Raw genomic sequence first — 23,956 nt, 5'->3', positions numbered from 1 at the left:
TTCTTTCTTTGAAAGTGGATAAATACTGCTTCTTAATACATTTTGCCCCTAAAAAAAAATCTTTTTGTAATCTTACCGGTTCTCTTTCCTGTTGATGCAGGTAACTTAATGGTAATGGTGTTGGTGAGCTATCTTGGATCAAGAGTTCATCGACCAAAAGTAATTGCTGTTGGATGTCTCATCATGTCCTTAGGAGCATTTTTGTCCGTGATGCCTCAGTTCCTAATGGGACGGTAAATATGGAGAGTTTTCAAATTGTGCATTAATTGAACTTGACCATATGAAATGTTTTTTAATCATACACCTGAGTTAAAACCTTGATAATAGTAGTTTCTTCCAGATAACAGGAAGGTTTTAATAGGTGGATCTTTAGTACTGACTTTTTCATTTCCTCTCTGAAAGCTCAACTCTTTCCACAGGTAGTAAAAGAGAAACCTAAGATTTCTATAGAATTTATACATAATTAGGGATAAAGTGGGTTGAATTTTTTGCCTGGGATGGATATATATACACACAGATTTTTTTTTTTTTAGCTGTTGTCCTTTTTTTATACTTAAATGAACTGTAAGGAGATCTTGATGGAGGAGTTTTCTTTCTCAATAGTGGCTATTCATGCTAAGCTCTTTAAAATTATCAAGATACATATCTATCTCCACTGAACTTGGGGAGAGTTAAATATCTAAGTAACCCTTCACATCTAAGCTTTAGTGCTTACATAGCTGCCGGAAGCAGTTCATACCTCTCCAATCCTTTGGCATCCTTACAGAATAGTAGTTGAAAATAACCCCCTTCTGCTCCTCAAAAATTAAAATTTACTTGTGCATCTTCTGTAGTTCTAAGACCAATACCTGTGATAAGGAGGGTATGGAAAGAATTATATCTGGGGACCATGGTATGGAAAGAGGCCACAGTCACTGCTCTGCTTGTGACATAGTAGGAAACCTCCACCGCAGGAGACAGCACAAGCCAGAAGCAGAGCTATGGAAATCTCTGATTTAACCCAAATTCACAGCCAAGTTCTGAAGATTACCCATTCTCCACAACACTGAGCAAAACCCAGTGGCCATGGGGACCTCACCATCATCCATCACAATATTAAAGGTTACCACTCGATTGCACAGTCAGAGGGAATATCTGCTCTTCATTTATCCCAATATATCATAAAGGTACTCAAGCTGGCTTCAATTTACTTAGCAGACTTGCTGTAGTAGCTCTCTGCCTAAATACAGACAAACTGGCACATGTGTTTCGCAGCCTGCATTAATCTCTTTATAGACACAGAGAGGTTACTACTAGATCCTTAGCTAGCTAATTTTAAACTAACACAGCAATCTCTGTTACACGTCTGTCACATAGGTAAGAAACCGATGCCAGTATGACAAAACCTCAGCATTGTTGTATGTAGACAGATGTAGATGGACTCTGCCTCTGTCCTTCAGTCCAAATAATGATCTCTTAAGCCCTGGAAGCAGCTTTTTTGCTCTTTAGCTTAAGAAAATACTGGGATTAGAATGGTCAGAACATTTTGAAAAAGGTATAAAGATGCCTATCTTTTTTTAAGTAAATACACCGGAAATGGGTTGTCCCTCCGCTTTGCCTTCATGTAACAGCAATGAACATGTATGAACACAAGGCTCATACACACTTCCTGAAAAGCAGAGTCTTTCATGTGTCAGTCGTATTTTACATAGCTGTTTTCCAGTTATAATTATGAAAGGATAACTGTTACTGTGGACAACTCTACGAGTGTATCAGCTTGCTCCCCAGCATCGTCTGTGGGCCATCCAGTCACAGATGCTACAGAAAAACCCAGCACAATGACAAATTTTGGTAAGCAAAAGCTCTGATGCTGGGTTCCCTTCTTCTGCTTGTCCCCACACAGTATGCTGTCCCCATTTTATACACCTTCTTTTACCAGAAAGCAGTAAAACCCTTGTTAGAAACTGTGATATATACAAACCTACCCTATAACGATTTAAAAAAAAAATTTAATGTTTTCTTTCTGTTGCAATAAAGTATTGTCAGAGTTATTTTCACAGAAATGTAAATGTTTATGGCTTGCAGGATGTGAGAAAACAACAAATTCCTATATGTGGCTCTTTGTATTGATGGGGAACCTTTTACGCGGAATTGGGGAAGCACCAGTTATGCCACTGGGGGTTTCATATATTGACGATTTTTCTAAAGAAGAAAACTCAGCATTTTACATAGGTAATATGCAAATGAGTTATTTTTATGCTACATATTCTTTTATTTAACATTTCTGTAGCAAATACTCACAAAAAAATCTATCTATCTGCTTTATTCTGGATAATTTTTAGTTGGACAGAGACAAAAAAGCAATATAAAAGAGATCGCATATTTATTTTCAAAGGATATTTCCCAGATGCTCCTTTTGCTTTCCCCAAGTGGCTTCTGCTACAGGTGCCAGTTTTCTCTGTCATGAAGAGACGCATAATCAAATACTCATTTCTCCAAAGTGAGAAGTCATCTCTCTCTCATCTGGCATATCATCTTCAGTACTGCAGCTTCAGACAATGAATTCTTCCTAATTACTGTTCCACAGATAAGAGAATTATCCTTAATCACAGTAATGTAAACATGTTACAGCAGCTTTTACCTGACTTTTTGAATTTTACATGCAGCACACTTCCTAATGAAAGCTTTTTAAACTCACTAGTTACCGAAGGAAAAACCAAACCCTTGCCAGGATGTTGTAACAAATCCCTTCCAAATGGTATTTTGGTGGTGGCGTTGTTTTGATGGAAGATAGCCTATTGCCCAAGACAGACAGACTTACACCCCAGCTAATTAATTTATTGCCAAACTGATTTAATAGCATGAGGTGTTTGTGTGGTTGAGGGAGCTCAAAACTGCTGCCTGAAGTAAACTCGGTGAAGTTGAACTGGTCATAGAGATAGTAAGACACAGTTTCACGAAGAGCTCAGTGAGTAATGCTACAGGGTAAGGCCATTGCAAATGTCTTCATTTAGGGATGAGGAAATCTGCAGGTTGAAGAAAACAGAAGTATTGTGAAGGGAGCTGACAAAAACAAAAGTTCCACTTAGCAGTTATCCAAAATATTTGTAATCGCCTCTGAGCTTCTGATTAAAGGCATTTTAAAAAGTTCAGCTGGATTTTTTTCTTGTCAGAACCTGATCTGGGAGAGATTGTGACGGGTTGGGAGCTACTGGGGAAGTGAGATTAAAAATATAAAGTTGGCATACAGAATAGTGTGGATTCAACCAAAATGAAAATTTGTTTGGGTCATGCAACTGAAACAAAGTATTTTGTTTACAGAGTATTAAAATGTTTAATTTTAACATTCTGAATAGTAATTTTCAGTCTCTTATTCCATTAAAATATTTTGATACTTTGATGGACTGACCCAATTTGCAAAAAAAAGTGAATGTTGAAATACAGTCTTTTCCATAGAGCTGAAATTCCTTTTCTTGACCAACTTTATACTTTTCTATATCTGATTTTCTTTATCAATTGACTGAATCAATTTATGATCAGCATTTTTGTAAAATACAAAAACAGTCCTACAATGAAAAAACTTCAGTGAAGCCTTGCTGTTCAATTTCAACTACTGATCTCATTATTTGACCCTGAGCAAGAAGTTACATCTCTGTCTCTCGTTTTTCTCCTGCCCTTAGATGTTTTGCTGAGTAAGGATATAACTTATTTTGAGGCAGAGACAGATTTTTATTAAGTGTCAATGGAATACAACATTAAAATCCTTTTGACAGCAATAAAACTGGAGTTGCCGTAGGAAGGAGCAGAAAAGGAACAATTAGCCTATGTTTTAAGCTATCTTACAGAATTTAATAGAGGATGGTAGCTTTGCTGTAGTGGCTAATTTGACTGAATGAAATTTCATCACTGAGTTGAGCACTAGCATATAATCTTGTAACTATTGAAACCAAGGCTTCAATGGAAACATATCTGAGGCCAATGTATGTTGTAAACTTTAATACCTCTTACACGCGAAATTACTCATTAATACAAGGGTTGGCTGAGCTATGTCAATATGCAGCAGCTGATTAACTGATAAGTCTGCATGACTTACTGTTTGCAGTTTAGTCTGTTTAATTACAAACAATAAATATTACAAAGGAAAATATAAGAAAATATCACAGTGAACTTATTTGGTTTTGGTTTATCACAATACAAGCATATTATCTTAGTGAAGTTATTCTTGAATTTAAAAAGTATGCAAGTGTGAAATTTAAAAACTATATATATGCAAAATTATTGCACATAAATGCTTCTTAGTTTATCTGATAGCTTATGCTATCTCAAAGAAATATACTGCATACAATATACAAGGCCATTGAGATGGGTGTGCTGGGTTTTATCTGTTTATTTTACAAATTTGCCACCGAGTACTTGAAATTTGGAGATGAGCTTGCACAGTTCTGTGGATTACGTTCTGCTTTAGACTCAGTGATAAACATAAAGAGCTAATTTCTGGCTTCTAGGGTCAAAATCCTGACTCTGCAGAAGTCAGTCACTTTGGAAACATCAGAATTTGATCTAAAAGGCCAGATCCTCCAACGAAGTAAAATGAGAGAACTAAATGAGAGCAATATGCAGTTGGAGCAATGAAGCAAAACTGAAAAATCATATGGTTAAAATATGCTCTAAGAATTTATTATAGAATTCCTTGATCATAAGCTAAGCGATTACTGTATTCAGAAGAGAGTGTGCAAAACTAACAGGAGAAGATTCTCTGCAGTGGAATCATACAGTAGGATTTACAGACCATAGGGCTGAACATGGGCAAGAACTGACAGGCACTTGATCAAGAGTTCCTTTTTTTCTAGTAAAGCCTTCTGCAACTTCAGACAGCTCCCAAGTGGCAGTTCCATGCTAGAATTTAGAAATCTGAACTGCTGAAATTTTTGAAACTTTTACCCCCTACAACTAAACTTCAACAGATCAACGCAAGTGACAAGGGAGAGTGAGGACCCTCACAAGGGAAAGTGAGGTTTTTGAATTCAATATTGCATTATTTTGAGGATACTTTTATTTTATGTTGATTGCCAGCAGTGATCACCAAAATCAAATTGTGCTGTATTTACATACCCAGTTAATAAAATGCAGTCTTAGCTTCCTAGGTTTCTGCTAGCCTTCACAGCTTATTAATTTGCTTCTAGGGACATCTGACCTTCTTCTGATCCCATGCTATCTCCTTTGTAAGTAGAGACAGAGCAGGAAATGGAAGCCTCAGTGAGGCCAGTAGCAAATCTGAATGCTGATTTAAGAGGCCATTACTTGATCACTAGATTTCTTGATTTTTTTTTTAATTTTTTTTTTTTACAGCCACATAAGTACATATTAAGAGTTAGCTGATTTGCTCATTCTGGTGCTGAATGAATCAACAAAGATTCTGTCTAACGAACTGTGATCACACAGAGGCACATCTGCTTGTTGCTTCCTGAAAATATTCCATGTCCACACACTTTTATTGTGCCTGTCATTCCAACGTGACTCCAAACTGCAAAGGTGTGCCTTCTTATATGCGCATCATCAGATCAACTGCTGCTACTTAGAATTAAATTAGGGACCTGAGTACACAGTACAGGGAAAAGTCCTGACTTCTACAATCACAGAAGATCATGCAAGCTGTAAATAGAGTTGCAGGTAGATTTATGGTACCTCCAATGGGCCTAGAGTTGTATGTTCATTAGTTAACCGCTGCAAGCTCAAGGATGCAACTACAAAAATCTGGGGAGAGAAGTAGGGAGGGGAAGGGATAATAATCATTGCAATGTTACTCTCTTTCTTCCTATTCCCTCCAAGACACCAGTTTTGCCAATGAAATGCATGTGGGGGTCCATGTGAGACTGCGCTTGCTTTGGCAAAGCCCTGTGTGGGCGAAGGAGCCTGCTTCCCCATCACGCCTAGCGGCATTGCCAGCTTACAGCTAATTTTCTTGCTGCTCAGAAGCTTCCCACTAGACATCCCCGAACAGCCTGTGCCCCTCCTCTGTCTCCTCCTTCCTCTCTCCTTTCCTTGCCCTCAGAGAGCAGGCGTGCTTGTCCCCGTAGCGTTTTGCTCACTCTCCCCTGCTGCCTTCCTTCTCTTACAGGTTTGGTGAGATCCTCGGGCATGTTTGGGCCAACCCTGGGCTTCCTGCTTGGATCTTTCTGTGCCAGCCTCTGGGTTGATATTGGCATTGTGGATATTGGTAAGAGACCGCGGGGTAGTGCATTAACTGAGATGTCAGCAGGAACCTACATGCTAAGAAACACCTTCCCAGTTTACTACTCCAAAAAGGGAGTCTCTCTAGAGAGTTTTTCCTACTGAAAAGCTGGTGTTATTTACATTTTAATATCTGCAGCCCTGTAGTGTGACTGCAATCACCCTTGATGCAAGACCCCTACCCCCACTGCAGAAACGTTTTCTACCTCCTTTTGTGCTTGTACACGCACACTTGTTACACCCTTGTTGTGCAGCAGAGAACAAATGAGTGAATGAAAGGGCATCCCCATGTTGAGGGAACAGTGAAAGGTCTTTGCTCATGGACACTTTCAACACGTGTCAAAAATTACGTTCTCTTAAAAAGCATGCAGCAGAGATTCATATCAAAACTCATTTCATTGTTAAAATCACTTTCAGGTCTGTAATCCCAGAGAAAATTTGAGGAACTTCAAGAAAAAACTATTGAGTGTGGGGATTGAACAGTGAGGAGACAGTGAGAGATTAAGAAAAAGAAGTTTGGTTTTGCTGGCGAAGGGCCCTCTTGTTGTTACTCATTCCCACAGAAAGTGCTGGAACATTTTGACAAGGAAATGCCACCATGGGTCTAAATGGAGACATTTGTTTTTGACTGCATGGGACTAATTTGATACAAGCTAAATTTCAGTTCTTCATGTGAAACATAAATCACCTCTGTTCTGGTCTTTAAATAATGCCTATAAGGATACTAATAGTATCCTTAGTTAAATTAATTGCTCTGCATGGTATTTAATCTATTTGCCTGTCTTTTTGTATTTTATAGATGCTATCAGCATAAATCCTAAGGATACCCGTTGGGTTGGTGCCTGGTGGCTTGGATTGCTCATCTGTGGAGCAGTCAACTTCATTGCTTCATTGCCTTTCTGGTTTCTGCCTTACTCCTTACCAAAAGAAGGAGATAACAAAAACCTGAAGATTAGTCATTTGTCTGTTCAAGGAGATCACTGTAAAATAGACTCCCAGGTTCAGCCACAGTTAAAGTTCTCAGAGGCCATAAAAGGTGAAAGACTATTGCCCAAATGTTTGCATGTTAATTCTCTCTCATGGGTTCACTCTGAACTGAGCATGGATTTGCACAACCTTCAGCAAAATGCACATTTCTGCAGTGCAAATGATGGACAAAAATGCTCTAATTTGTCGTATTATAATTACATGCTAAGGGTGTGTTTAAGTCCTCTCTTTAGTCAGACAGCTGGAAAAAGCTCATGCTGTTGCTTTGAGCACTAGAGACTCTCGCTTCAGAGAGAAGGTAGTTGTCATATGTTGTGTTATCACATGGTTATGAAGGAAGAGGGGGAAAACATGCCTTCCCTCATTAATGGCCAATCCACAGCTGGCAGGTTACTGTTTCACTGGGGACAACGTATGGCAGGGAGACATGGGACTGAGTACTACAAGAGCTGTTGCAGGGGTTTCACTCAATTTATGGCTCGCTAATGCTAAATTAACCTCGTATAGGCAATATCAGACCCAGCTACCCATTGCTGGACTCAGTTCCCCAAGGGCTTTATTTGTGTATGTGTGCATGTGCTACCCATAGTGACTAGGGCACTTCCCAGAAAAGTGTTTTGAACTCTCATCTTTCAGGTAAGTGTGTTAACAGCCAGACTGCAGGCTAAATGCAGGTTTTTGTCTTCACTTTAATTTTGTGGACTTAGATACTCTAATCAAGGGTCTCAGGAAAGGTTCCAGCCTTTTGCTGAGTCAGGTGCTCCCTTTCTCTGAATATCACCCTCATGCAGGGCTCTTGTGTAGTTTGTGAAGCCTCCTGCTTTAGGCACCAAAATTTTCACTTGGTACGTTATAGAGTCTTAATGGCCCCCCAGGGGCCCTCTCCTGTCCAGGCGTCGAGGATCAGTGTTGCAAGCCTTAATGCTTTTGGTGAATAGTCATGTGTCACGCACAAGAAAATAATAAAAGGATTTTCTGATTCCAAATCCAGCATCCACCGTGCCATTCAGCCTTCCTGCTTCTTTAAGTCGTGTGTTGGCAATAAGGAAAACTCTCACTTGGGCAAGCATATATTTTGATAGGCAAAGAATTGTAGCTTGCAATAGAGCCAGTAGTTAAATCAAAGTTAGTTTTATTATCTAAAGGATGTCAAAACAACTCTTCTCTATGTTTAGCAGGGTGTACAGCATCTACCTCTCCATTGCAGATTTCCTCCCAGCTCTGAAGAAGCTGTTTGGAAATCCAGTTTTCCTGGTGTACATCTTCCTCACTATTCTGCAGTACAATTCTCTTGTTGGGCTGATAACCTACGAAACAAAGTTTATGGAGCAGCAATTTAATGTATCAGTGGCAAGAGCCATCTTTCTAATTGGTAGGTATCCATCCTTCTTTTAAATTCCAATGTCAAAAAAGAAAGCTTTTCTGTGTTATTTTGCCTTCCTTTTTAGGAGAAGCTTCTGTGAACTTTTTTGGTTAAAAAAAAAAAAAGTATGTAGTGGTTTATTAATTTTCTTACTGTATTTTGAAAATGGATGTTAATTTTAGTGTTAATTTTCCTTTTGTTCCTAATTTAGTGAGCCAGAGGATTATTAGAACTGGGTGGATTTTGTTTGGCTGAAATTTTTTTTTCAAAGAGTGAGATTTGAGTTATGAATGTGCCTGGTTTTGTTAACAAAAATCACACACAAACCTCAACTAAGTAATAACTAAAAGAAAAAAACATTTAATTTAGAAAATGTCTAATGAAATGTGTGATTTTCCTTTTCGGAATAACATCGCAGTATAAATGTTCTTCAGGTTTGATTACAAATACAAATTTTATAAGCAATAAGAAAACAAAATGTAAAATTTTGAGTAATTTTATTCAGCTCAAAGCTCTTTTTCTATTTGCCATTTCCCTCAAAAATAAGTTCTTTGTAGTGTTCTACAAAAAAAGAATGCTGAAATTATATTAATCTTACTGTGATTAATATGGTCTCATAACCTGGCAAGAAAACCAGGGTATTTGAAGACATTGCAGAACTGATATTCCATGACTTTAATCTGAAGGCAGGTACAATAGGCTGTGGGCCCATTGCTGTGGGCCAGGTACAAATGTGGGAGGAACTTTCTTTGTCCTATCTTTTTTTGGATGCAGGGAAAGTTTTACAAAAACAACATGGCCAAAAAAACCCCACACAAACAAAACGCCACGCAGAAAAAGGCAAACCCTTCACAATAAAACTTTGTAAAAGCTCTCTATTTATCATGTAAGTATTAGGGCTGGAGTTTGTGAAATGCTGAACAGATTAAATCTAAATGCAAATCTTTCCATGATTCACTGTCAGAGCAAAATGGAGTCCAATGCAAAACCAGATGCTGCTTCCTTTCATATTCCGTTTTGGAGATTTTTTTTTTTTTTTTTTGTAACTTTCAGAAAGTTTAATGTTTTACTTTACATGAAGAAGCACCCATGAGCTGAGAGATTTATCTCATATACTCCAGTTTCTAACAGGCACCTGTTTAGGTTTTCTTACATCAGTATGCATACAAACAACAGGCCAGGTTGGATGGGGCTTTGAGCAGCCTGGTCTAGTGGGGGGTGTCCCTGACTGTGGCAGAGTTTTGGAACTAGATGATCTTGAAGGTCCCTTCCAACCCAAACCATTCCATGATTCTATGATTCTGTGATAATAAAAAGGTAGGGAATATTGAGGAACTAAGATTTTTAAAGTCATAACATGAGTTCAAAGAAAATGAGGAAGTAAGCAAAATTACATAAAGGTAATAAAAATTCTTAGAACCTCAAAGGATCAGTCTGAAAAAAGGTCAGCATCTGATATTTTGGGAAGTACTAGAATCAGATATTTATTCTAGAAAGGGTCAATGCAAGTGACAGCAGTTAACATTTTTGTTACCTTCTATTTGCAGGTGTGATACTTTTACCCGTCACAATCCTGGGGATGTTCCTAGGAGGCTTTCTCATCAAGAAATTCAAACTTCACATAACTGAAATGGCAAAGTTTGCATGCATCACCTTTATCGTAGCGTATTTGTTAAATCTCTTGTACTTTATGTGCAGTTGTGAGGTGCTCCAGGTGGCTGGTTTGACAGCGCCCTACTCTGGGTTTGTATCCCCTGGGGTTTGTGTTGATTGTGTCATTTGTCATGGTTGCTTCCTGCTCCGTGCAGAACGTGGTGCACACACCTGTATTCCTCTACTTGCAATCTAATCTGGATTAGTTATCTCATCTGGACTACAAACTTCAATTCTAGGAAACATTTTGATTTTAGTTTGGATGAGTTCCAAAACATGGCTTCTCTATTTAATGTAGCATATTGCTATACCTTTTACATAAAAAAATCTATATGTGTCTGTTTAAAGACAACAATTTTTCGTTGAAACTGGTGTATATTAGGTCATCTGCTAGTGTCACTGTTTCAGCTACAGTGGAGCTACTGTGATTATATAATTTTACTGCTCCCTTGGTGCTGATACACACAAGAAAACCCTAGATTTTGAGATAGACTTGTCAGGCTGATATGATACCTGGTGTTGGGGATGGGCAGAATATCTCAATTTTGGTTTTCAAATTTTGTTAAACTGGACATTTCTTTTTCTAAATTGCTTATTGCTGAATATTGAGAATATACCTCTGTATTCTGGCACATCACTAATTAATACAAAAATTACCACAAGCAATTGAAATTTTTATATTCTGTTTCAACGCTTGAATTTAAAGTGGTTCTGCTACCATGTAGGAAGTGGAAAGTAAAAAGAGTGTTGGAAGTGGCTTCCTCGTAGTCCCCCAGTGGCTTTGCCTCTAGAAGGGACAATCTTCTAGATCGGTAGTTATCAACCTGCATGGAGAATTACCAGCCTGCCTTGGTTTCTGGAGCTGCCGACCGGCTCGGGTCCATTTTCTCAGCTGTGAGGTAGAAAGTGGTCATGTCAGGAGTGTGTGCTACCCAAACCGGGACCATAGTCATACTTTCTTAAGAACATTTTGCTGAGCCCAGCAGACTGCCACAATTGCCTACTGTTTAAATTTAGCTCAGTCTGGTCCAACAAATTTCAAGGGATCTTAAAGGATTAAACTGAATCCAGCAGGGCTTGCTAGATTTTCAATTGAGACAGAAACTGAGTCCTGTGTTTTTTGAAACTGAGCCTATGTTCAGGGAAATATCTAAGTTGTCTTGGCAAACCTGAGACCCAGTTCAGCTTCCAGGTTAGTTACATGTCAGAGGTTTGTGCAGTGGAGGTAACTCTGATTAGAGCGCAACATCTGATACTGTAGAGTGAATTAAAAATAAGCAGAAACATCAAGACAGCAAATACTGAAAGAGCAATTACAGTTTCACCAGGAGAACTGAGACTGGAGAATTTAGCATGTGCCAGGATTGTTCTGGTTAGGGAAGTCAGATACTGTTTCACCCGTTTAACAATTTGTAGTTTGAAGAGGAGCAACAGCCTAAAGAGGGCTAAACCCACCAGTTATTTTCCCTTCTGAAAGACACAGGAGAAATGTAGCCCCCTTGAGATGTGCTTTGGATTGAGCGGAAGGGAGGAAGAAAAGGCAAATTTTGAACACTTTTTCCTTTATATTGCGAGTGACTTCAAAACAGGGGTGATTTGTAGATGGTGGATTCCTACCACTTTCTGAAAATTGAGCCCTGCTACCATGCCCTCAGAGTTGCTGACCTCTTTTTAAATTCTCAGTGCTAGTTGTCCTCTGCTTAGTTTAGCTCACTGGGGCCTGAGTTTGATGTTTCTTACAGAAATGTTGGTAAAGGTGGAAGCAATGAAAATCCGTGATAATATACAATGAGAAATCAGATCTGATAAGCAGTGGGGCTCAAGCCTGTCTCAGGTGCAGGGCTGCTGCTGAATACTGTCAGAGCTGAGGCGAAAGCAGCACTTCCCACTCAGACTCGTGCAACTTTCATTGCCACTAACCGGCTCTGATCCAGTGAAAAAAATATCGAGTACATCTTGTTGCTGTAGTTGTATGTAGTTTTATATCACCACTTTTAGCACCCAGATATGGTGTGATATCTATTGCTAAGGAAAACCATGGCCACGCTGCAGGTAATAAGAGATTTCAGGTGTGATTTTCTTTTTCTTGGGTTGAGCTTTCAAATGAGAAAATAATACCAAATATTCCCTCCCAGCCAAGAATACCCAGTTTGTGAGTTCCTTGCCTTTTCAGCAACAATCCATAAAAATGTTAATGCTTGATAAAAAATATCAAGAGAGCTTTGGTTTAGCTGAAATGAGCTTATGATAACCTCACAGTCTATTGGATGGTAGCGGATACCTGTCCATATTGATTGCTTCACTTTCTCCATGTTCTTTGTGCCTGCTTCCTCAAACTTTATTTGATTATATAATTCAACTAAATAATTATTTTATTTCTTTCTGTTTTCCTCCAGATTAAAACATCTTTCTTCCCCTAAAAACAACTTCATGGCCAGTTGCAATGCTGACTGCGGCTGCAAGCTGGATCAGTGGGACCCTGTATGTGGGGATAATGGGATCACTTACATGACAGCCTGCTTTGCGGGGTGTAAATCATCAACTGGGACGGGAAAGAATATGGTAAATATCTAGGTGGATAGATGATTATAGATATAGCTAGATTTCTCCATCTATTATTTTTTTGGCTTTGTGATTAAGAAATCCTGTAGAAACAAATGTCTGTTCTGTATGGTTTAACTTTGTAGTAGAAACTGAGTGAGTGGAAGGTTGCAGGGAGGGTTTTAAAACAGTTGGGGTGAGGTAAGCAAGCTATTCAGGAAAAACATGAAAACCTCAGACTCTTGACTTACATTTCTTGAATGCTTTTATTTAGATTTTTTTGTAATTTATTTTCTTCTCAGCAAGACCCACCTGGAGTACTGCATCCAGCTCTGGGGTCCCCAGTACAAGAAGGACATTGAGCTGTTGGAGCAAGTCCAGAGGAGGGCCACAAAGCTGATCAGAGGCCTGGAGCACCTCTCCTATGAGGACAGGCTGAAAGAGTTGGGATTGTTCAGCCTGGAGAAAAGGCAGCTCTGGGGAGATCTAATTGTGGCCTTCCAGTACCTGAAGGGGGCCTACAGGAAAGATGGAGAGGGACTGTTTATCAGGGAGTGTAGCAATAGGACAAGGGGTAATGGCTTTAAACTAGAAGAGGCTAGATTCAGACTAGATATAAGGAAGAAATTCTTTACTGTGAGGGTGGTGAGGCCCTGGAACAGGTTGCCCAGAGAGGTTGTATCTGCCCCCTCCCTGGAAGTGTTCAAGGCCAGGTTGGATGGGGCTTTGGGCAACCTGGTCTAGTGGAGGGTGTCCCTGCCCATGGCAGGGGGATTGGAACTAGATGATCTTTGAGGTCCCTTCCAACCCAAATCATTCTGTGATTCTATAAGATGACCACAAATTTGGTTTAAGTTTCTCAGTGGGTCTCTTACTGCATAGGTACAACACAGCTAAGAGGGGTTTGCTTTAGGAGACCTTTATTAGTCTGGTTGTTATACTAGCAAAATTCCATAGTGTTGACTCCATGTGCAGCAGTTGTGTATAAAATTGTGACTGCTGGTTTCACAAACTGTTACAGATCATACTGGAATTGCCTGCTCTCTTGAGCTGCCATAGCTCAGGAAAGCAAGTCATAACTAAATTGTGAAGCCAAGAGGTCCCATAAATATACATCTGGCCATTTTGTTCAGCGTATCAGCAGCAAAGCCATTTCCAGGACTTCAGACAATCCTATCTGGGCAAGACGATTAAAACCAGTAGGTTTGCAGAAGTGTATGCAAATGGTCATGTCTTCTGGCAGAAGCAGAATTGTCTTCATGTAATAATACTAAAAAAGACAAGCAACATTTTCAGGCTTATGCCCATATATCCTAGCGATATTCTCTTGCTTTGCTCAGGCAAATGGGCTTTCAAACCCGTGTTTCTTGTTCACTTCAAAGGCTATGAATTTCTCAATCCAGCACCAAATGCTGTTTTAGATACATAATGATAGATAAGCATGATTGCATTTTTGGGTCCACATCTATATTTTTATTGTTACTCATCTATTTCATAGGATTCTTGAACAGAATGGCTGGATAACAGATCAGAATTTTATAGCTTTGACCCATTTTAAGCATACGCAGAGCACTTTCTGTCCTAGCAATGGCATGGCTGAAACTAGAGTCACAGTTCCTTTGTGTCTCTGGAGCAGCTCAGAGTGGCTGGAGCATACCAATGAACTTGGCCATCAGTCTGCAAAGATGATTAGGGAGGTTCTTTCAGCATAAACAACAGCCTGCCTGTTATGGGGAGTGAAAAATCTAGTTACTAAAATAGTTTCGTGCCACTGAATTCTGATTAAATAAATTCCTCTTCTTATCTTCTCCTTTCAGGTGTTTCACAATTGCAGCTGTGTGGAAGGACAAGTGCATGGACTTGGCAATTCCTCTGCAGTTCTAGGACAATGCCAAAGAGAAAGCTGTACCAAAGCATTTCCCTATTTTTTAGCATTACAGACTGCATGTGCATTTATTTTAGCCTTAGGAGGCACTCCTACATACATGATTATGTTTAGGTGAAATACTTTACCTTACCTTGACCATAAAGCTTGGGGAAAGAGAAACAGAATATGGTATCTGCTATTTCATTCCTATTATGAGGAATGTCACGCTGATGAAATCGGGCCCCTGAGTCTTTGCCTGTACTCTGAAATCCAGCTCTGTTCAGAGGCACAGCAAAATGCCTGTCCACCAATTTAATTCCAATTGAGTAGATACTTTGGTGATGAAATGGGTGGGCCTTATGCTGATCCTGAACATTAGTTTTCACTTCCAATGACAGGGATGTTTTTAACAGAGCAATGCACTTGAAATAAGATGCAGTCGATATCCAAGGTGTTGATGCTGTTCACATTACTGAGGAGAAAAACATTCACCTTTGCTAAGCCATGTTGCCTCAGAACGTTTTCCGTGTTGTGAGATGTCTGATATTGCCATTTTTTGTCGAGCTGGTATAAACAGAACTATGTCAGCAGCAATAATTTTTTAATTTTTGTTCCTTCAGTTGTAAAGCAGCACTGCTATTTTTTACTTGGAAGAAAAAACAATGTTCTGTGCCTTTTGCATGGAAGTTTCTTTCCCCTCATGCTGACGGGTGAATTGCAATCCTTGGTAGTTAGTGTGCATGATTAGATAACTCTCTTTGCTAAGCTGCTGATTCTTCTGCGATGTTCCTAAGTGTAGCCATTCTTACCGCACGCCTGGATTATGGACAAGGCTAACTTTGCTGGGCAAAGTTTTCAGAATACTAATGTGTATAATGAGAAAACTTTCATGTTAATGCTGGAAAGACAATACCCTATTGTATAAACTCCAGTCCAGGAAACAGGCTGGCCATAGCAAGTCTCCCTCCTGCCCCTGTGCCTGCTCAGTACTCCCCTCTGCTTTTTGTGAATGCTTCCAGTTCATCTGATGGACACAGGCTGTTTCTCCACTGGTAGGAATGAGGTCCTTTTGTAGCCAGGTAACTCACATTTGCTGTCTCTCTCTAAGGTGCTTGAGGCAGAGGTGGGTTTGACCTGCATGTAGCTAGCAAGGACTGCACACCCTTGTTCCCTCTGTTCACCACTGCACAGGACAGCCCCTTCTAAAGCAAGGCAGCTTCTTGGAGCTTAACTTATGGACATGAAGTGCCTACTTTTAGTTGGTTCACTGTAATTTTCCCATGCATCCTCTCACAAAAGTCTTTACAATCTGTCCTCCTTGGGTTCAAGATCAGTTTCTGTAGGTTCTCCTATTTATTTCAATGAGACTTCATCCACTGAAGTCAATGGAAGGAGGCTCTACATCTGAACTTTACCTTTGGTGAATGTTTTCAGTTAGGGCTTGAGTGAGGTGTGCTAGGTAAGTCACAACACTCTTGCAATGGGACATATGCCGATGTTCACAGGATGGCTATAGCTACATTATTCTATTGTTCCCCAAAACAATGTACTATTTTTGTTTCCTTTTTAGATCTGTTTCACCAGACCTGAAATCCTTTGCTGTTGGGATTGAAACTTTAGGTGGTAGAGTACTAGGTAAAACTTCATTTCTTTGTGGGATTCAAGTAGGTAGTCAAAGAGACAGACCAAAGCTAGCCAGTGCAATGTCCTTGCTCCAGATAACAACAAAAGAAGTTTTCCAAAATTTTTCTTTGTAAGCAGACTATGCATTTAAAAATTTTTGTAGGAGCTTGCTACATGCTTCCTGATATGTAATTACATATTATGATTTTCTCTTCAGATTTTTTTTCTAGGCAGCAAAGGAATCGGGAAAAGGAAGGAAACTTAGGGTGTTGTTTTTATTTGTGGTCACAATTACCTGAGCTTGATCAGTTTGGATATCCTTATCGCCTGTGCTCCCTTTTGCTGACCATTTTTCACTTAGACCTACCGTGTACTCTGCCTATTATTTTCTTTCTTGTGTTTATCTGCAATAAATAATTATTCCAGTCTTCAGATATGTAGTCTGCCCTGCCTCTAACAAACCTTGCCTTATCTTGACTTGCTGATTTTTGAGATCTTCCCCATACAGACAAGCCCAAGTAGTCGTTTGGATCTCTCTCCTAATCTCCATATTTTAGCTGAATGCTGCAAAGAATCAATCTTGTGCTTTTATGAAATAGTTTTCTTCACAAAACCACACATTATCCCTGAAACAGCTTACTGATTATATTAAAGCGCTATGACTGTCTAAAAGGAATTCTACTACATAAGTAATACACTTATTACCTGGTTGGTTTTGAGCAAGCGCTTAATTTCAGCCCTTTGCACTCAGCTAACCATTTTTAATGGTAAACTGTTGTGTAATACCTGAATAGATACATTAGTATACATAAATATTAATACGGCATGGCACATAATTCCACACTAGGGATTGAAAAAGAAATCTTGGTTATATTATTTCTTTAAACAGCAGAAGTTATAATTCTAATAAAAATGCCATTAAAGGAGAATTACTAACAGTTCCCTCACTGAATATAATAATGCTATAATCTTCCATCCTTACAACTCCCTTTAGGTACTTGCTTAAATATTTTCACAAATCTTGGAATCTCAAAGCTGGAGCTGGATGTTTAGTCCCATTTTATGCAGCCACAATTCAGAAACCCTGAGATTCATTTCCTCATTTCTTTATCATGATATTAAATGCTGAGATCTTCATGTCTGAGATCATGTAATAAGAATTGTCTTTGCAGGAGGACTCCCAGCCCCTATTTATTTCGGTGCCTTGATAGATGAGACCTGCTTGAAATGGGGGACAAAAAACTGTGGAGGATCTGGATCTTGCCGGGTATATGACACAAAAGCATTCAGGTAAGCTGAAATCTTTGCTAAAGGGTTGGGAACTTGGCTTATGAGACAGCTTCGGGCACCAAGGATCAAGGTATACTTTGCCTATGACAATTGGCAACAAACTGATTAGGATCCTAAAACCACCAAACCTCCTCATTTTGACTAGGCCTTAATAGATCAAATAAGCCAAATAATTTTGATTCAATCTGACATGTGACATTGCAGTGCAGTCTTACATCACCAGTATTAGTTCCTTTATTGAGCCTTAGTGCACTGAAAAACTGCGATGCTTTGGCTTTGTGGGAGACTGAACAGCCACGGCGTAAGTGTGGTACTGAAGACACTCTTCCTCTGCTTCCTAAAGTAGAAGAGAGCTCACAAAATCCACTTGGAGAGGGGACCCAAATGACTGCTGTGCATGGAGAGCTGTGGCCAGGAGCACTGAGTGCTGCCAGCAGGGGCTGGGGGAAGGCTGGGACAACAGTCCAAGCACCGGCTGGTGCAGCTCCTCCTCTCCCAGCCCTAACATATTGTCTGCTGAATGAGGAGGCTTTTCTGCTAGGAGTAGATTAGAACCTGCCTGGGGCTAAAAAACATGAGGTTGTTTGCTTTCTGTTTGTTATTTCTCAAAACGTGGAGCAATATCTATCTGGCTGAGAATAGACGGTTTTGCCAAAGTGCATTTGATACCTGATTTGGTTCTGCTTAGAAGTGGCAAGCTTTATTAATGTAAACATATTTTGTCACCTTTTTTTTCTAGAAATGTCTATCTTGGCCTCATTACAGGACTACGGGCAGGATGCTGCCTCTTATACATAGTGCTCTCTGTTTTAATAATGAAACGCTTCAAACCAGATGGCAAAGAGATGACAAATATTAAAAATACAGAAATATCAACCAGCAAAGAACCAGCTACTGCCAATAAAAAAGAAATTCTTCCTGGTGCAAGAACCTCAGAGGAAAATGAGGAAACTTATATGTAAAAAAAAAAAAACAAAAAACAAACAAGGCCTTTTCCTAACTCTGCCTATGCTTCGGTTTTTCTAAGCACAGCAGGGATCTAATTACTGACTTCAACAGCTAGTTTACATTTTGGGGGTTCAAAAAAACCATCTGAAACATTGACTTATAATTTGCTTTACTTTATCCTCTTTCTCTCCTTATCTCAAAGAACAGGGGGAAAAGGTTTTCAAAATTTGGGGGAACTCTCCCATCCTCTTGCTCTCAGTGCCTTTCTAGACCTACAGTAAGACTAGCCAAAATTTTTCAAGTGTCATATATTTGACTATGATTGAAATATTAAAAATTAAAAAGGAGAAATCCACAATAAGCTTCTTTTCCATTTCTCACCAACTTTATTTCAAGTCCTCTTCCTCTGTATTTAGTCCTACAGCTCTAAATGGCTAATTGAGTTACACTTGCCCAGTTGTTCTGGTGGCCTCTGCTGTGTGGTTCATGATCAGAGCTCTTTGTCCCATGACAAGACTGGGTCCCATGGCCCAGTGCTCAGGGCTGTCAGTGAGCATTTTCTGAACACAACAACTCTAGGGTTTAGCTTGAACACAATAAACAATTAAAATGGATTTTAAACAAAAAAAAAGTGGTGTATTAATTTTGCAGCACATCTCAGTATTGGGTTTGGGTAAAATTACTCTGAACTGATGCAATAAAGTGATTGGTGTTTAAGTTTCTTTGTTTTGTTTTTTTTGGGGAGGGGGGGTTTTGGTTATGCATGTATGGGCATTTTTATCCTACTGACCACTGCATTTATACCATGCGTATGTATTTCCTTCGTTGTTTAAGGAACCTCCAGTAAGCCTTGAAATGCGGTACTGAAAACTTGCAAATTTACAGTTTTCTACAGACAGTCTAGTCCAGAGAGAAACTTAAATAAAAGATGCTTCCAACAGTCAATACTGGGAAAAAAAGTCTCCAAAAATTCTCGAAGTGTGATATTTCATTGGAAGCCTTCATGATGTACCTTCGCAATGGGAGCAAACATGCCTCGTAAGATCACTGCAGGTTTTGTCTCCATCATCGCAGCCATTTTGCTTTCTTTTCTGAAGGGTATCTCTGCTCCCTGTGGTCCTGGACATGAGCTATCTGCCCCATGTATGTATAAGAACAGGAATGGGAAAAGGGTTGATGTGGTACTCAGTGAAAGCAAGTTCTTCATATCCTGGCCTTGGGGATGGAGTTGTTTATGTTTTATTGCTTAAAGACAGTGACCAGCACCTTTAGATGTTGTCTTTTACAACAAGCTTCTCTAGTACAGATGATACCAATATTGCATCTAGGTCTGAAAATAATTAAAGGAAAATCCAAGTTCTAGAAACCCCAGGAATTTTACACAGAGAAAATCATGGTGTCCTTCTCCTTCTGCAAACAGTGTTTTAACCTTGAATAAATATATTGGCAGTTCTAGAAACACTCCTGATCTGCGCTAGACATATAGACTCAGTCAGGTGACTCATACTAACATCATTTCCCTTTTACTTATGTTGTTTGTGTATTTATTTCTGTACATTGTTTTTTATATTACAGGTTTTTTTGATGAGAGCATCTCTTGCACCTATTGCTTGATTTTCCCAGGAGGTAATGTTTTATCAAAGGTGTGTTGATAATTGATGTCAGACTAGAAATGAGATTCTAGTCAGATTTGATGATTCATGTCCAGATATTTACCCCAGATGCAACTTGGTTAAGTGATCTTTTTCAAACAAATAAGACTTAACATCATTCTTCATAACAGTACCAAATCAATAATAGCATAAGCGCTGCCACAGGTGGTATGAAATGAGTCTCTGGCTCAGTATACTCCCAACTCCAAGGCTATATCATTTGCCTGTTTCTTGTGTGCAAGTCTAAGCACTCTCCTGTGAACAGCAGGTAGAAGTTTCTTCAAGGGAATAATTTGTTCTCCAACATGTAACTAGCACAGAATATACAAAAAATAGGCTGTCAAATATATGAGTGGCATTTTCCAAATGTTTTTCATCCCTTTGCTTCTCACAATAGAGAAGAAATAAGGTCATTCTCCGTTTTAATTCCACCTGCTCCAAAGGCAAGGTTTCACCAAAGAGAGAGGCCCCTGGGACTCTGGTTTGATTACAAAGCCACATTACTGATTCTAGGATCAAAACTGGTATCTTTGTCCTGTGCGATAGCTGTGTCAGCATGCTCAGAGCTACCTCTGGTGCCTCTGAGCTCCGTCACTGGGAAGATTCTCCGGAACGGAAGAGAAACAAAAATTATTAACCAGGAAAGCTATTTTGGAGGCAAATTTGCAACTACACCAAGTCAGTCATGCTTTTGAATAAAGATGATGGATCGTTACAGACAGCTTGGTGGGCCATAAATCATGGTAGTTCCACTGAAACCAATGAAGACACAGCCAAACCAGTGAATTTTTATCAGACTGTGGGAGGTTTAAGGGCGTGAGCCTTGTGTTTACCCAACTCTTGTTTGAAGCTATCAAAAAGCCCTTTAATGGCATTATCAAAGCCCTTCTGTCAGAATAACTATGGAAGACAGAGCCTTATCCCAGAAGACAGTGTAGTTATTTGGCATTTCTTTACTTTTCGATATATAATCAAGCAGACATAATGACCTATGATGACCTGTTTTTATGATATTTTCTAGTTGTTTATCAAAGAAAAAAAAAAAACCCAGCAGCCCTAAATGCAGTTTTCTGTATGCATTAGGATCATGTACCCTATAAAGACCAAGCCTTCCTATGGGTTTTGTGTCCCCATAAACAACAGGTCCTGTCTATGCTGTCACAAAAATAAAGTGGGAGTAGACTACTAGCTGTTGCAGAATAAACAGAAAATACTTCAGGCTGTCAAATTAAATGTAAAACACTTCAAATATTTTAACAATATAGCAGAAAGGTAACATTAGATTTAGTCTACTGATTTTTCACTGTGGAATATATTGTCACTTTGCCTACCTCTAGTTTGGAATACAGTCGAAGTTCTTTCTAGCTGAAACTGTTAGTACAGGTGTGAATCACATGTTATTTTTTCCAGTGTTACTTATATATCTTGCTTTCTAATTAATTCATATTTTTATTCTAAGCTACTAAAACATAACTTAATCACGGTTCAAGTTAGCCAAGAAGAAAACAAAAAAAAAGTCCTGCAGCTGCACCTGAATTTTGAGGCTGAGCAGGTTCCTTCATGAGACCCCTCTGAACTAACATTGAAGTGGTCCGTAAGGGCAGAGACTGCTTTTTAGAGAAGGTAAATGATTTATTTGTGTATGGCCATGGATGTGGAGAGTGGAGCGATCATGGGACACGCACAAGCATGCTGTGTATGTCCTAAGGTGTTTGTCCATCTCTTTGGCCGTATCTGCATTATGGACAGGGTGGACTCTTGAGCCCAAGCCCTGCCTAATGCACCAGCAGCACCCTGCAGGAGATGGCAGCCGTTAGCTTAGGTCTGAAACCCCTGTATTGCAGTCTCAGGTTAAGAAAGTCAGGACACAGTTTCTCCCTCGTTCAGTCAGGACTCTTTTAAGCATCAAAAAACCCCTGGGCATAGCATCCATGGCACAACCAAGCACAGCACAGTGGAGTTACCGTGTGGGTTTGGACAGGCTGTGTGTTGCACGTGTGGTAAATTTGTTCTCCTCTGAGACCAGCTGTGGTGTCACTGCACTTATGGTGCCACTTTAGTTCCTGGGACTTGTGCCTCCTCCATGGGATGAGCTGCTTGAGGCAGGGGTTGACTTCCACTGGTGTAGGTGGAACAAAGGAACTACCCAGAAAGACTGGAAAGCCCAAGAGGTTGAAGCTGAGGGTTAAGCAAGAGTTTCCTACGCAGCCACCCACCCATGCCTGGTGCTGGTAGAGCTCCTGCCTGGCCCACCTGTTGGACACAGACTGCTTTTTGGGTGTCTCTGGTACATAGCCTAGTGGTTGTGGTGTGGGACTGGAAGCAGAAAGCTTGGGATTGTTTTCCAATGGGACCAAAGTTCTGGTTTTTTCCTTAAGTCTTCTAAAGGTGCTGTAAAGTGATCATCACATTTAGTGAAAAAAGAAGTAAAAAGTCCTGAGTGATCAAGACTACCAGGAAGCAACAGGCCAGCAGATTTTGGTAGATCAGTGGATTAAACTTACAAGAGAGGCTATACAGAAATTGTTACAAGGGAAATACAGGTGGAGACAAAGTATTCTTATGGAATCCTCAAGATTTGGTCAGAATAAGACTTATGTGACTCAGGGAAAAAAAATCTGAAAGGAATTTCTAAAAATATTATAACACATCTGCATCTTAAACCAGAGATATTCTGAGTCAGTGACTGTCATACCTAAATAATTCATCTCCTCATCTCAGTTACACTATAAGGCATTTATATAAAAATACAGCATTTTCTTCTCCTCTAAAATCACCAGGTAAGAAATCATTAGAATAGTTTTGTGTTTCTCAGTAAGACATATTACTGTATAAATAAATGAGTGCTCTTCCTGTTATCTACAAATATAGTAAATGGCTTAATCTCATTTGAATCTGTATCTATTTTATTATCATCTCATTGATGGAACACTGATGCTCATATCTCTAAAACTAGGTCTCAGACTTGGATTTCTCATACATCTACTGAGTTCTGCCACTCCCATAGCTCAGATGGCATTTTCACAGGAGAGGTATTAATGGAGTTTCAGATGAGACCAGAAAGCATCCTCCAAGAATGCCCTGCTTTTAGGTGGCTCAATGTACCTTCAGTCATGGCTGTTGAGCTTCCCTACAGAGCATCCGTGCGCAGCCTTATGGGAGAGAGCTGTGGCTTGTCCCCTGCAACTGCTGGTGGCCCTACTAATTGAGTCCCTGGGGATGTGTCTTCCTGGTAACAAAAGTGGGTTGCTAGTCTGGCTCATTTACACAGGGATGTTGGAGCCTGATGTCCTGCTGTGAGGTGGCCCTACATGGGGTGCTGATTCATACTGAACAGTGGGAGAGCACAGCTCTGCCTGAACACGATGGTCCTCTTCCCTGCATCCCATGGGCTACACCTGCCAGCACAGGAGTCACCCTGCCACAGCTGTGAGTCACGGCTTGAGTTGGTTGTATCCGCGTGGCCTTTCTGAGCATAGCTTCAGGGTAAGCTGGCTCCATCTCTGCTGGAGTGACCTTCCCCAGAAAGACAAACACTCTCGGTCTCTCCTTAGACAAGAGCAAGGGCCAATATATGTTAGCAATATATACAATCATAGAGTTTGTGGTGACTCCTGACATCCTGGCAAGACCAAGGAAACCTGAAATATTACTCCAGTACTAATAAGAGGTTATAGTAATAACAATGATGATGTGACCTGAAATATCTAACAGGACCTGCTGTGTTTTATGTATTGATTGCTTCAACCTTTTCTAAAGCTGCAGGCGCATGGGTGAGAAAATCACCTCCTCAACATAACAGATAAATAGATTTCTATATAG

At 39.8% G+C, this 23,956-nt stretch overlaps 1 protein-coding gene across 5 annotated transcripts in view; it reads left to right on the top strand.

Moving 5' to 3' along the window:
* Positions 1–19,166, top strand: part of LOC129206098 (solute carrier organic anion transporter family member 1C1-like) — a 29,523-nt gene extending 10,357 nt beyond the window's left edge. For 3 of the 5 annotated variants that reach the window (XM_054824808.1, XM_054824821.1, XM_054824797.1), the window contains 12 exons: positions 101–233; positions 1,703–1,830; positions 2,065–2,211; positions 6,098–6,196; positions 7,010–7,246; positions 8,405–8,569; positions 10,108–10,303; positions 12,610–12,775; positions 14,572–14,753; positions 16,192–16,256; positions 17,417–17,534; positions 18,274–19,166. In XM_054824808.1, coding sequence (XP_054680783.1) covers positions 101–233; positions 1,703–1,830; positions 2,065–2,211; positions 6,098–6,196; positions 7,010–7,246; positions 8,405–8,569; positions 10,108–10,303; positions 12,610–12,775; positions 14,572–14,753; positions 16,192–16,256; positions 17,417–17,534; positions 18,274–18,496 — 1,859 coding nt within the window. In that variant the 3' untranslated portion in view covers positions 18,497–19,166. Of the gene's footprint in view, positions 1–100; positions 234–1,702; positions 1,831–2,064; positions 2,212–6,097; positions 6,197–7,009; positions 7,247–8,404; positions 8,570–10,107; positions 10,304–12,609; positions 12,776–14,571; positions 14,754–16,191; positions 16,257–17,416; positions 17,535–18,273 lie in introns of those variants that run through there. The other 2 variants (XM_054824812.1, XM_054824824.1) reach the window with 2 other exon arrangements.
* The last annotated feature ends 4,790 nt before the right edge of the window (positions 19,167–23,956 follow it).

The sequence above is a fragment of the Grus americana genome, chromosome 1 (genome assembly GCF_028858705.1).
Source record: "Grus americana isolate bGruAme1 chromosome 1, bGruAme1.mat, whole genome shotgun sequence".
In the NCBI taxonomy this organism is placed as follows: domain Eukaryota; kingdom Metazoa; phylum Chordata; class Aves; order Gruiformes; family Gruidae; genus Grus; species Grus americana.
The sequence above is the reverse complement of the archived record's forward strand: the minus strand, read 5'-3'. Positions and strand labels throughout refer to the sequence as shown.